This window comes from Coregonus lavaretus (genome assembly GCF_964263955.1).
Source record: "Coregonus lavaretus genome assembly, chromosome: 7".
In the NCBI taxonomy this organism is placed as follows: domain Eukaryota; kingdom Metazoa; phylum Chordata; class Actinopteri; order Salmoniformes; family Salmonidae; genus Coregonus; species Coregonus lavaretus.
Genome location: NC_139994.1, coordinates 50,288,473 through 50,303,407, shown reverse-complemented (window position 1 = coordinate 50,303,407; position 14,935 = coordinate 50,288,473). Strand labels below are relative to the sequence as shown.

General features: G+C 43.1%; 1 protein-coding gene and 1 long non-coding RNA gene across 2 annotated transcripts; both read right to left on the bottom strand.

The window, feature by feature from the left end:
• Nucleotides 1-149: 149 nt before the first annotated feature.
• On the bottom strand, nt 150-1,360 carry ufsp1 (UFM1-specific peptidase 1). Its single transcript, XM_084164787.1, has one exon. It carries the CDS (start codon nt 1,081-1,083, stop codon nt 316-318), a length of 768 nt encoding a protein of 255 aa, XP_084020913.1. The 5' UTR covers nt 1,084-1,360; the 3' UTR covers nt 150-315.
• Nucleotides 1,361-7,814: 6,454 nt separating this feature from the next.
• On the bottom strand, nt 7,815-14,880 carry LOC311133071. The gene is made up of 2 exons (XR_014613562.1): nt 14,644-14,880; nt 7,815-8,382 (listed from the first exon to the last, which is right to left on the bottom strand). It is a non-coding gene; the product is annotated as an uncharacterized lncRNA (long non-coding RNA).
• Nucleotides 14,881-14,935: the final 55 nt, after the last annotated feature.

The following is a 14,935-nucleotide window of genomic DNA, read 5'->3' as shown; positions in this document are numbered from 1 at the left end:
AGAAAATAGTAAAAATAAAGAAAAACCTTGGAATTAATAGGTGTGTCCAAACTTGACTGGTACTGTATATATATATATATATATATATATATATATATATATATATATATATATATATATATATATAATATTTTAAAAATATTTTCTCAGATATTTACAACACATTTAATGAAGCGATTATCCAATTAAGTCCTTACAAGAATTCTCTGTGGCTGCAATTAGTGGAAAAAAATATCAGAATTGGGCTGCCTGTGTAAACACAGCCAAAGAGTAAACACATCTCTTCTTTTAAACCCTGATCTGTCCTTCTCCCTTTCATTTCCTGGCAGTCTGAGGCAGACACAAGTTATAGAAAGAGCTATGATCCAGTGACCCTACCTTTTTCCACGACACCCACCCCAGCCCCTGCACCGACGCCCTCTCCAGTGGGGGCCCATAGTAGTGAGGGTCCATCACCAGCAGGTAGCTCTCCTGGCCCCCAGGCCGAGTGCACACACCCAGGATCCCCTTGGAGGAGTTGTCCCGGTCCCCTCCCATCATGACAGGGGACCCCTGGCTCTGGAAGTGCTGGTGAAGCTCCACAGCAGCCCTCTGTAGTTCTACCATTCCACCCCGCACGTGGACAACCTTACAGGGGACGTCGTAGTAGTAGTCGAGGACCAGGGCCGCCTCAAACGTCCCTATCCACTCGCGAGAGCCAGCGAACAAGGCAAGCTTGTCACCCATTGCGACCAAGGCGTGCTGGATTTCGGGGAGGCTGGGTGGGGGTCTGCATTTGCCCTTAGGTGGTGGTGGGGCCCAGCTCTGGCACAGCCATGAGGCCATGGTCTGTAGGGTGCGGTAGCCACAGCCCCAGCCCCTGTCATCCTGACCATCACACCCATAGTGGAAGTAGAGACACTCCCCAGATATTAGGGAACATTTGACAACATCTGGTGCTGGGCTAGGAAGTCCAATGTGTGCATTCTTCAGTAGAGTCCCAGTCCAATCTGGATTACGCTCTGTACCTTTGTGTTTTTCTCCCACCACTGTCTTTTCACCCCAGTCAATCCCCTCAGAAACGTTTTCCTCTATATTAGCCATTTGTCTTCAATTCTTGTGAACCCTTGTCAACATGGCAATTCTGCTGTCATTCCATGATGCACGGCCTTTTCTTCTTCAATCTGAACCTTCAAGATCCAAGTAGCAGTCCAATTTTGTTACTCGGTTTTCCTGTTTCATTTAACTTGAATATTATTCGATGTACTGAGAAAAACATACGTGGAGTTTTTTGACAGCGATCTGAGCAGAACTGTGACTCAGTTCGTCGCTGAAATAGTTCCCCTTATCCGCAAAAGCTGATGAATGAGTTCCTATCTGGGCTTCGTGGAATACATTTTCTTAAACGGGCGCAGGCGCTAGTTATTGGGCACAATTTTATGGATTACATATTCTCAATATTTTAAATATAGATTGCCACACTTCCCTAACACCTCCCCCTTCTTTTGCATCAAGCGCACAGTCGCACACCTGTAAATGATTGATAGACACCTGGCTGTCAGTGATCCTGCCTGGATGATCAGTCTGGTCTGTATGATTCTGTAATATAGCCTACCACCTAAACTGTCAAATTCCGTATGCACTTACGCATTGCAATAATTAACACTTCTCAGTCACCGTTTTCATAGTCGACCAGATGTTTTTGTTACTAAAAAGGACATTGTTCTTCGTGGTGACCTCCCTAACTTGTGGTCGTGTGGAGAAGATAATGACTGCCGATGACCACACATAATTTTTATTCCAACGGTCGTCTCGAGATTCCTCCCAATACATTTTGTTGTTGGGTCAGCTTTTCTTTTAAACCAAAAATCTGTCTCAATTTTGTCTCCAAGTCCTCTAAAATCCGAAAAACATTGGGAAATAGACGGGCTACAAGTAAAATGCTAAGAAATGAAGGTGCCAAATGCAAATTTGGATACAGTGAATAGATAATTATTCGAAAGGAGAGAGGCATTGTTTTCTCAACCTCACATTCTTCTTCTTCTATGGTACATTGGCGATCACACAATTTAATGTGCATCCCGCCACCTACTATGCGGGATGAAACAACCTCAAAAAACTGAACTACCAAAAATAAATACAATAAAATAAATCAAACAACTTTTCTGTTAAAAATAAATAAATAAAACAGATCTGCTCCCTACACAGGCTCAAGGGGTCCCTGTGAGGGTGGGTCTTCTGGCACAAGTACCCCTTGCAAGTCTTCAGATGTAAAATCCTTGAGTCCCCAAAAGATTTCTGCAGCAGCCACAATAATGTCCAGTTTCTTCGACTTCGTTGAGACTTGTGCTATACAGTTTATAACTGTGGCAATGAACGCAACAAAATACACCTTTTTAACACACATGGTATCTTTTGTCTGGCAGCAAACATTCCACTACCATATCTTCACTAGCATTACTTGTTTTCTCAATTATTTTAATCGCCTCCGCATAGGAGATTCGATTGATGACCGCTCTAACTTTTGCCACCTCAATTTCCTTCACCCTTACAGGGCACTCCAGGAACTCAGGATCATGATCCGCACTTCAATTGCAACACCTCACCCTCACATTTTTCCTGTGCACCTGTTTCATTAGACGGTGTCTACATCTGAATTGGTCTGGGCTGGGTTTCCCAAAAGCATCCTAGCACTAAACTACTCTTAATTCCATTGAAACTAAATGGACGAAAGATGATTTTAGTGCTATGATGCTTTTGGAAAACCCAGCCCAGGACTACAGGACTGTGACAGTGAGTCCAGAGTAAGTAGCCTAGTGTAACAATGAATAAACTAAAATAACACATTAAATAGTGGCAGCTTTTACATGAGAAAGTTTGGTCTGTCTCAGTATTATTTTGGCTGTCTTTCATGGTCAATGACAAATAAGTGCCTGTCTGTGTGTAGGCAATTTAAGTGACAATGCACTCTTTAAATGATCAAAACATGAAGTTATAGGATATCGTAGGCCTATAGCCAATGCTTCTCCACCCCCTGCAAGTGAATGGGGAATGGCTGATCTACTCCAACAAACTGGTGTTCTCTCTTGGTATGTGTTCTCTCCCCACCCTCAGTGGCAGCCTGATAGTCGGAGGGGTTAATACCGTCATACCCATTGAGTGCCACTATAAGAAGTGAGTCCTGAGTGCCATGATGATAGTCAATTATATATTTTTGGGTACATTCTAATTGAGAAAATGGCACACATAGAAAACCACAGAAAAACCATGACTTTTACAGTCCACTATGTAGCCCACTCTCGGAGGGTCCTTAAGAAGACAAAGATGTATCATATTTCTTAGCTTATTTGTTTTTTAGGAAACAAAGTGAGTGGGGAGCCACTGATTCAACATGGCTGCCTATGACCTCCACCATCAGTGCCATGGGCCTGCTACACTTCTCTTACTAAAGGCTGGGATATGAGCTCACAACCACTGACACAATAGCAAAAATACAATTTATTTTCACTATTTTACAGTTGAAGATAGACTTATGAATCTGTCATACTACACCATTTATTACCACTTCATAAGGTGATCATCTCAACGGCTGAGTCCGAAATCTGTCTTGCCAACTACTTACTAAAACTGCATACTGTGTACTAATCGTACAACATACTACTTAGAACGTACTGTTTAGGAAAATCGAATGCAGTAAGCAACAAATATCAACATACTAGGCTCATCCATACTGAGAATGCATAATCTAATGAGCAATTTCGTTGATTCCCGACATTCGTTAATTTTGGTACAGGGCGTCACCATATCTGATTATCAACTTGTTGTCAAACACACGTGGGTCTCGAATGACGATTTTCTTCCTGAATAAAGTCGTAGATTATCCATTATATTGACCAGATAGTCAAGTGGACGCTCTAACAATGAAAATACGTCAAAAATGGAAGGCAGTCGGGAAAAGGCAAGATCAGGTGGGACTATTCTAGCCAATGAGAGGGCAGATACGCGTGGAAACAATATGGGCACAAGTCCGATATAAAATTGTTTTATCAAAGTTGCCGGGATGTGAAGTGTCCTACTTATATCAGTACACTCGTAACAACCTAAGTATTACGAAACTTATATTCGGTCAAATAAGCCTCACGTAGTAAATAAACCATTACATTTTTTATATACCCAAAATGTCTACCATTTAGAACGCAGGAATGGGTATTCAGACAAGGCCATTGACTCCCCTCTACCACAGGTGACTGGAGCTCGCCCCGCACCTCCACTGTGTACCAGCAGGGGAGCCAGTGTTGTTGTAGGCCAGGGTGTAAGGCCTGCTGGATCCCTCTGACGATCAATGTGGACTACTTTGTCGCCAAACCGAACTCCGACCCTCTCTCAGCTACAAATGCATTGGTAAGCATGGGTCAGTTTCTCACAGAGAGGAACAAGCCTGTGTTTGTATAGATAAGAGTGGGCTTTGATGCATAACATCCTGTATATGTGAATGCATGACTATGTACAGTGCATTCGGAAAGTATTCACACCCCTTCCCTTTTTCCACATTTTGTTATGTTACAACCTTATTTTAAAATTGATTAAATTAATGTTTTCCTCATCAATCTACACACAATACCCCATAATGGTAGGTTTTTAGAACATTTTGCTTATAAAGAATACAAAACAGAAATACCTTATTTACATAAGTATTCAGACCCTTTACTCAGTACTTTGTTGAAGCACCTTTGTCAGCGATTACAACCTCGAGTCTTCTTGGGTATGACGCTACAAGCTTGGCACACCTGTATTTGGGGAGTTTCTCCCATTCTTCTCTGCAGATCCTCTCAAGCTCTGTCAGGTTGGATGGGGAGCGTCGCTGCACAGCTATTTTCAGGTCTCTCCAGAGATGTTTGATCGGGTTCAAGTCCAGGCTCTGGCTGGGCCACTTAAGAACATTCAGATACTTGTCCCGAAGCCACTCCTACATTGTCTCGGCTGTGTGCTTAGGTTCGTTGTCCTGTTGGAAGGTGAACCTTCGCCCCAGTCTGAGGTCCTGAGTGCTCTGGAGCAGGTTTTCATCAAGGATCTCTCTGTACTTTGCTCCGTTCATCTTTCCCTCGATCCTGACTAGTCTCCCAGTCCCTGCCGCTGAAAACATCCCCACAGCATGATGCTACCACCACCATGCTTCACCGCAGGGATGGTGCCAGGTTTCCTTCAGACGTGACGCTTGGCATTCAGGCCAAAGAGTTCAGTCTTGGTTTCATCAGACCAGAGAATCTTGTTTCTCATGGTCAGGTTCCTTTAGGTGCCTTTTGGCAAACTCCAAGCGGGCTGTCATGTGCCTTTGACTGAGGAGTGGCTTCCGTCTGCCCACTCTACCATAAAGGCCTGATTGGTGGAGTGCTGCAGAGATGGTTGTCCTTCTGGAAGGTTCTCCTATCTCCACAGAGGAACTCTGGAGCTCTGTCAGAGTGACCATCGGGTTCTTGGTCACCTCCCTGACCAAGGCCCTTCTCCCCCGATTGCTCAGTTTGGCCAGGCGGGCCAACTCTAGGAAGAGTCTTGGTGGTTCCAAACTTCTTCCATTTAAGAATGATGAAGGCCACTGTGTTCTTGGGGACCTTCGATGCTGCAGAAATGTTTTGGTACCCTTCCCCAGATCTGTGCCTCGACACAATCCTGTCTCGGAGGTCTATGGACAATTCCTTCAACCTCATGTATTGGTTTTTGCTCTGACATGCACTGTCAACTGTGGAACCTTAGAAAACTGATAGGTTTAGGGCCAGGCCCAGCACATCCCTGCTGGAAACAGGTTACTTTCCTCTTTTAAGATCATGGCTTCACATATGTCTACGAGACTGAGAGGCTAGATTAAGTTGACATAATATTGACTAATTATATTGACTAATTGGATAGGTTATTAATGGTTATCCTCCTTGGGGTGATTAGTGAATGACATGCTGGCATGGCTGGTGTCCACTGCATAGTAATGATTATTACTGTTTCCTTACAGCAGAGGAGGTAGACACCACAATGTGGCCACTACAACTCCCATTGGAGGGGTCACTTTTCTATCGCTGGACAGCCTTCCAAACATTTGAGCCTGAGTTACTTCAGGTGGGTACAGAGGATGTCAAGCTAAGAGAATACAATGAAAATACAGTGATAAAATAAACTATGTGATAGGAATATGTTGGGATGATGAATAATCATGCCTGAAAGCATGTGGTGTTTGAAATGAAACTGGGTAAAACCCACTGGTAGTGAACTATACTGTGGTCCAGATGGATCAGGTAGTTTGAGTATTACCATGGTTGTGGTGTGGTGGGGAAACTCCCTCATAGGTCACACTTCTATTTTATTCCTAAACAAAGACTGTTAAATAATATGTATTAAATACTGCCAGAGTTACATTTTAACATACTGCATGTTATGTATCTAACTATGCTTAACTGAACATAGCCATAAAATGCTTTTTTTTTTTTTTTTTTTTTTTTACAAATGTCTAAAAACAGAATAATTCCACTTTGACATTATGGGGTATTGTGTGTAGGCCAGTGACAAAAATCTCTATTTAATCCATTTTAAATTCAGGCTGTAAAACAACAAAATGTGGAAAAAGTCAACTTGTGCGAAAACTTTCTGAAGGCACAGTAAATCCCTATCTGCGGAAGAAACTCACTGTTTTCCCGTCACAGGAAACGAAGCAGTTCATATGGCGACTGTATTCTTACTTACAAGGTAAATGCCATGGTCTTATGAGAATCTCTTATGGTCAAGACCTGACTTTCTTGTCTGGCTCTAGATCTAGGACCTGACTATAGAATCTGAATCAATAAGGTGTGACAGTCATGGGTTTTCTTTTTTTATGGTTATGACGGTTATTTTATTGTCATAACGGTCTTCATCCATAACCGTCGGTTACACGATTATACAGTAATTGTCCCAGCCCTCTTCAAAGGGATTACACCACATTAGATAATCACATGGCCTTATCTGTGACATTTTATTACAGCATGAAGCCTTCCCAACCCGATATGATCAGACTTGGTGACCTTATCTTAGTTTGGATGATAGAGCCAACTCCAACCATGAGGTCCTTAAAGTAATTAGAAAGCTCAGGTTTCATTCAATGAACAGGGGCCTCAATGGCTCTATAGATAAAATATTATTCAGATAGGGAACTCTGTGGCCCCATAGCTAAGGAGAGCATCAAGCGTGTCCAACCACTGAACCACAGCTCCTGAAGAAAATATCCATTTATTTTTTATTAGTTTGTTACACATGTTGGATTTGTTCCATTGATCAGTTGGATAGTGTTGCCTGCACACCTCGAGTTCCACACATGTTTGTGTTGTCGTTCTTGACCAACTACACCCTGTTAAAGAAACTAAGGGATTTGGCACTTTGCACTGGACTAGCAGATAAAACAGCTGTGTTGTACTGGGTCATTTAGACTGGAGTGTGTTTTCTATGATGCCGTGTGGTCCTCTGTAGCTCAATTGGTAGAGCATGGCGCTTGTAACGCCAGGGTAGTGGGTTTGATCCCCGGGACCACCCATACGTAAAAATGTATGCGCACATGACTGTAAGTCGCTTTGGATAAAAGCGTCTGCTAAATGGCATATTTTTATTTTTATTTTTTACGCTATGTGATCGGGGCTTCTGATAATGTCATTGGCATCTGCGCCATAAATTTGAACAGCTGTGTGATCCCTCAGCCCTGTACTGCTTACAGTCATAGGGATCTCATCTCTCTTTTTTGCACAGTTCAGGACCGTAGTAGACTTGGCTCATTTCCCGCCCTAGGATGAGTCTAAAAGTAGAGTCCCCCGTACAGGAGCATCCAGTAATATAAGGCTTTATTATTTATTCACATTATTATTACAGAAAAGGTTAGGTCTATGGAGGAGTGACAGGGTTAAATACCAAACACACTGTATCTCTGCTGTTTCCTGCCAGAGTAAAAAGGCTGTACTAGCGACGTGGAACCTGTCCCAGACCAAGTTGTTGTTTATCAGTAGATGAGGTTCTTCTCAGTCTACTAAAATTATCCTGCTGAAGAGCCGCCAGGTATTTATAGCTCTGTGTGTGTGTGTGTGTGTGTGTGTGTAGGGGAGGGGGGGGGGGGTCTTCCTTAAACAATCAACAGGGGTGGCTCGAGGTTGAGGTGGTCGGCTAGGCCACAGGGAAAGGAGGTGTGTCGGCTAGGCCACAGGGAAAGGAGGTGTCGGCTAGGCCACAGGGAAAGGAGGTGTGTAGAGCCTGCCAAACAGCAGGTCAGATTTCCTCTTTTGGCCGATGGTCCCTTATCGTCGCGTTAAGCACGAGCCTCACCTCCTTGACCATCGCCATGACGCCCTGGGCTGCAGATCAGGGTGAGACCATGGCAGCCAGGCCATAGAATACCACACACTAGAGGGGTGAGAGAAAGTGTTATAATATTACATTTACATTTTACATTTTAGTCATTTAGCAGACGCTCTTATCCAGAGCGACTTACAGGAGCAATTAGGGTTAGTGCCTTGCTCAAGGGCACATCGACAGATTTTTCATGGTGCAATTCCGGGCCGGAACCAGCACGAACTAGCCTTGTTGGTTCTTGGTTGTTTTCCAATTGCTGTGGAACTGGAAACAAGACTAGGTTTAATTTGCAGGAAAGACTGCTAGTGACAGCGACATTGTTGTGATCCTCAGTGACTGGCATTTTTAAGTATGAAGGAGGGAGCGCTGGTGGAGTTTTCCTCCTTTTAATTTTGTTCGTGGGCGGTAATGGAGACAACAGAATAGAGGAGAGATGGAGAAATACACAACCTATCATCACGCGAGAAGAGGATCGCTTTAGTCGGTTGAAAGACCAGTTTATGCATAAAAAGAAATGTGTGGTGGGAACTGTGAGATTGTCAGATACAATGCAGTTCAAGTGTGTTTGGTATCCACATAATGACCTATAGAGTGGGTATTAAATGTATTAAATAAGTACTTGCTACTGTTATTACAAGCAGGACACAATACAAATTACTCTTGGGGGTGATTCACGTGAACAGTATCCCAGGTGACCAGAGTGCTGTAGGAGTCGCAACATAAGTGGAACCTGTACCAGGCCAGACCCGACTGGAAGATTACTCTTCGACCGCAGACAGACGCCTGTATTGGTCCGAAACAATAACTTCCGACAGGCTTACTGTCCCTGTCCTGGCTCCTGGCTCTCTGGTCCCCGCACTCTTTCAAGCGAGTTTCCTGTCTTGTGTCGCGCCAGTGAACTGACTCGCAGAAGGCAGACCTATCTGGCTGTCTTCCCAGCGGCAGGAAGAAAGACTGCCGCCATGCACTTTCACTGGTGCTGTTTACTATGTTGTGGATTCTCTCTCTCTCTGTCTCTCTCTCTCTCTGTCTCTCTCTCTCTGTCTCTCTCTTTCCCTGACTCCTGGCTGTCTTTGTTTATTGACAACAAGGGGAAGTGGGTGTCCTTGGGTTCATTCTCCTTTCCCTTTTAAATAATTCCTAATGCAATGGCAACGTAGGACCCAGCCATGGAGTCACTAGGACGGGGACGCCCCCCAGTCCCAGCCCCGACACATGGCTCGCAGCACGTACCTTGTCTCTCTCTCTCCCCTCTCTCATTTTGGCTCAGGCATAAGCAAACAGCCCAGAGTTTGATTTGAGCAAACAGTACAGCAATCCATGGACCCATGCCAGACTGAGAACCATGAAAATGTTAAGAGACAGTGGGACTGCACAGCCAGTCACATGTGGGCTACTTTGATGCCTCACTGTGTGTCTATGTGAAGGTGTACTTTGTAGATGACCTGTCCTTTGTAGCCTGTAAAATCCAAGGTGCCCACAAGTTGTTTGCTATGCAACATTTTACAGCAATAGTTGGTGTGAAATTCACACCCTGGGCCTTCCAAGGTTTTGAACCAATATTTATAGAAAGTCCGAAATTATGCCAAAATCAAATGGCCCAATGGCGTTACTGAATTGTGACAGGAATTACATAGTTTGAACTTGTGATAAGATGGTCTGTACAGTCTACTTCACTTTTGAACCCTGTTTCTTAGCAAGTTTCCGATTCCCTTCAAATTTGATCAGTTTATATAATGTGTTCCTAACTTGTGCTGCTGCCATGTTGTGTTGCTACCATGTTGTTGTCATGTGGTGTTGCTACCATGCTGTGTTGTCATGTGTTGCTGCCATGCTATGTTGTTGTCTTAGGTCTCTCTTTATGTAGTGTCTCTCTTGTCATGATGTGTGTTTTGTCCTATATTTTTATTTTTAATCCCAGCCCCCGTCCCCACAGGAGGTCTTTCGCCTTTTGGTAGGCCGTCATTGTAAATAAGAATATGTTCTTAACTGACTTGCCTAGTTAAATAAAGGTTAAATAAATAAATACAAATTAATGAATCCTCTTCATTCCTAGAATATTATAAGGCCTATTAAAGATTTCCTACACAGGAGGTTGGTGGCACTTTAATTAGGGAGGTCGGCTATTGGTAATGGATGGAGCGGAATCAGTGGAATGGTATCAAATACATGGCTTTCATGTGTTTGATGCCATTTCATTTCCTCCGTTCCAGCCATTATTATGAGTCGTTCTCCCCTCAGCAGCCTCCTGTGATTTCCAACACTGCCAGTCTTGGTGCCAGTCTTTATTCAATAGGATTTTGACCTATTAGAGGAGGTGGCAAAAAGACAACTATATTTATCGCTTGTAAAAGATCAGACGAAGCAGACCGAACATCAGTATCACTTTATATGAACCATCCGGGTGTAATGTATATTATATAATATATATATATATATATTATATATTATATTAATGTAGTCCAAGTATATTTACAGGCATCTTTAAAGGCTGTTATAAGAAACCATGAGCTGTTATGAATGCTTATAGCAAGTGTTATAATGCTCTATTGGTGTGATAGACGGCGCCCATTACACATGGGTGGTTCATTGAAAGTGCTCCAAAGGCATCTTTTTTCCTGAGCTAATTAACACAGTGTTCTGTTGGTGTTTAACTGGGCACCAACATGGTGCCTGTCCTCAATCCGCCCTTATAAAACCCACTGGGACTTTCCAGGAAAGTCCTTCTGTAAGTCATGACTCATACGCCTTTAAGGGAATATGAGAGCCTTTTACTTCACAGAGGAACTAGTGGTATGTTTGAATGTGCGCTATCAGGTGTCACTCTCTGATGCTTATCGGGTCATGCTGCTTTACTAAAGCAAATACAGGGAAACCCGATACTGTCGACATGTACATGTTCATGTGAATATTATACATACTGTACAAACATACTGTAAATGCACACACCCCCATACATGCACGTACACCCACAGTGACAATTATGCTCGGGCGCGATAGGCCAGCTGATAGCGAGGGGATCTCCAAGAATAAGCTCAGTGTTCTGTGAAACATCCTCTGGCGAATTACACAAACTAGGCAAGTCATTTAAATTAGTAATCCTACTAAACTGCCAGTTCAGTTTTCACAGAACTACTAGGGCAGAGTACTTGTTTCATTGTAACACAAGGGAACTATATCAGAAGGAAACGTTTCTGAGAATGCTGTCTGTAAACTTGCGGAGTGGACTCTCGGCCTCCCATTGAACTTGGTCAGTTTCCTTGCAAGTGTCTCTGTATCTTGGCATGGATACTGCTTGTACGGTGCATTCGGAATGTATTCAGACCCCTTGACTTTTTCCACATTTTGTTACGTTACAGCCTTATACTAAAATTGATTAAATAAATAAAATTCCTCAGCAATCTACACACAATACCCCATAATGACAAAGAAAAAACAGGTTTTTAAAAATGTTTGCAAATGTATTAAAAATATAAACAGAAATACCTTATTTACATAAGTATTCAGACCCTTTGATATGAGACTCAAAATTGAGCTCAGGTGCATCCTGTTTCCATTGATCATCCTTGAGATGTTTCTAAAACTTGATTGGAGTCCACCTGTGGTAAATTCAATTGATTGGACATGATTTGGAAATGCACACACCTGTCTATATAAGGTCCCACAGTTGACAGTGCATGTCAGAGCAAAAACCAAGCCATGAGGTTGAAGGAATTGTCCGTAGAGCTCCGAGACAGGATTGTGTCGAGGCACAGATCTGACGAAGGGTACCAAAAGGTCCCCAAGAACACAGTGGCCTTCATCATTCTTAAATGGAAAAAGTTTGGAACCACCAAGACTCTTCCTAGAGTTGGCCCGCCTGGCCAAACTGAGCAATCGGGGGAGGAGGGCCTTGGTCAGGGAGGTGACCAAGAACCCAATGGTCACTCTGACAGAGCTCCAGAGTTCCTCTGTGGAGATGGGTGAACCTTCCAGAAGGACAACCATCTCTGCAGCACTCCACCAATCAGGCCTTTATGGTAGAGTGGCCAGACGGAAGCCACTCTTCAGTAAAAGGCACATGACAGCCCGCTTGGAATTTGCCAAAAGGCACCTAAAGGACTCTCAGACCATGAGAAACAAGATTATCTGGTTTGATGAAACCAAGATTGACTCTTTGGCCTGAATGTCAAGCGTCACGTCTGGAGGAAACCTGGCACCATCCCTACGGTGAAGCATGGTGGTGGCAGCATCATGCTGTGGGGATGTTTTTCAGGGGCAGGGACTGGGAGACTAGTCAGGATCGAGGGAAAGATGAACGGAGCAAAGTACAGAGAGATCCTTGATGAAAACTTGCTCCAGAGCACTCAGGTTCACCTTCCAACAGGACAACGACCCTAAGCACACAGCCAAGACAACACAGGAGTGGCTTCGGGACAAGTCTCTGAATGTCCTTGAGTGGCCCAGCCAGAGCCCGGACTTGAATACGAACTAACATCTCTGGAGAGACCTGAAAATAGCTGTGCAGCGACGCTCCCCATCCAACCTGACAGAGCTTGAGAGGATCTGCATAGAATAATGTGAGAAACTCCCCAAGTACAGGTGTGCCAAGCTTGTAACATACCCAAGAAGATTCGAGGCTGTAATCGCTGCCAAAGGTGCTTCAACAAAGTACTGAGTACTGGGTCTGAATACTTATGTAAATGTAATATTTTTGTTGTTGTTGTTTTTTTGTGTAAACATTTCTAAAAACCTGTTTTTGCTTTGTCATTATGGGTTATTGTGTGTAGATTCATGAGGGAGAAAAAAACAATTTAATCCATTTTAGAATAAGGCTGTAAGGTAACAAAATGTGGAAAAAGTCAAGGGGTCTGAATACTTTCCGAATGCACTGTATGCGACTACAAGTAGACATGGGCTACTGTTGTGTTTCAAGAGGCATACTAGCCTATATGTTATGGAACGTTATTATCATTGTATCACGTCTTAAATTGTTTTGCCAAAATAAACTTTGTTCCCAAATGATCCAAACAGATGCTGAATACCTGAACCTTTTCCAGCTGTCAGACTAGTTCATTTGGATGTGAGCCAAGTACTATATGTCAAAATATGTCAAAAAAGTATAGGTTTCCTTCTGAGCAACAACCTAAATGTAATTACAGATTCTTAATACAACTCCTTAATTGATAATAGCCTTATTAAATCAGGGTTTAGGTAAAAGGATGTATTGAATAACTGAAGTCCAAACCAGGAATAAACTATTTGGATCTCCTTATGTGATGGTCTGGGTATCAAATCAGGGTCATAGCCTATATGCAACTGAAAACAATGTTATCCCACTGAGCTGAAGCCTTTAACTTAGGGGAGCCAACACAAGTCCACATGTCTTATTCAAGGTTACGTGAATGTTTGGGAAATGATTAAATAGTGTTTTACAGTGCACACAATCCACTGGGCACAGACATCAGTTCAACTTATAGTTTTGATTTACATTTGGTCAACTAATGTGAATTTAACATGAAATCAACAAATAATGCCACCAATTTATTCCACGTTGATTCAACATTGTATTTTTTTTATTGAAATTGGGGGGATGTTGTTGATGTTGATCATGTCCATGTTAATTGACTGAAGCGGGGTAGTCTTCTAGATCTGTGAGCAAGACATTGGTTCCCCATTGTGCTGATGTGTCACCTGCTGCTGCTGTGAACGTGCAGGACAGTGACCTCGGAGGGCCCCAGGAAAGCCTCCCCACCCCCGCCACGCATGGCTGTGTCTCCCAGACAGCAGGCTACAAGCCGGGGAGACGACCCTTGCGTCAACAAAACTGGGTGGGGGTTGTCGGCGTCTCAACAAAGCTGTAAGATGTTCACACTAAAGGCCTCTGAGAAATGCCATCAAAAGGAAAATAACGGATATTACTTTGGTGAAGCTCCATGGCACCATGGCACACCGGCACTTCTGGCACACTTGCATACCAGGATTACAAAGGATGTCACTGTTTCCAGTGAATCAAAAGTTAGGAATATTTGATCCATTGTTTACGATGTAATTTCTGTAGAAATTGTAGTCAGCCAAGTGGAAAGCGTGTACAGCGGATTATTCATAGATAATGAGTGAATAGGAAGTCCTTGCTTGCTTTTTTGAGACATCATTTAGGCTACATTTGGGGACTATTGTTTGAAAACATGGATATTATTTGGATGACAATAAAAGAAAACATTTGACCCATAACAGCGGAAGTCGTTCAGATAGTCATCACAGGACAATGCAACTTTATTTTCATTGTCATCAATAACAAAAATCTAACGGATCAGTTGTAGAAACACCTACCGGATAAGTGCAAACCCAGGGACAAATCCATAAAAGCGCTTCAGTTGCAATTAATGGTGTATATAGGCGAAATGCGCGAAACATCGAGGATCCTGTGAGGGACTATGCAGATTCCGATATGGAGTTACCACCCAGTGAGTAACTAGTAGTCCTAATGCTTTAGTTTTTTCCTCCTGGGGTTGAATATTTTCATGGTTTGGCAAAGAACGACCTGAGTTGATGGTTTATCGCTCTTGTCTGTGTTGGTGCGTAAAGAGTGTGTGCTCATCCCTATCGGATGTATCGTCTTATC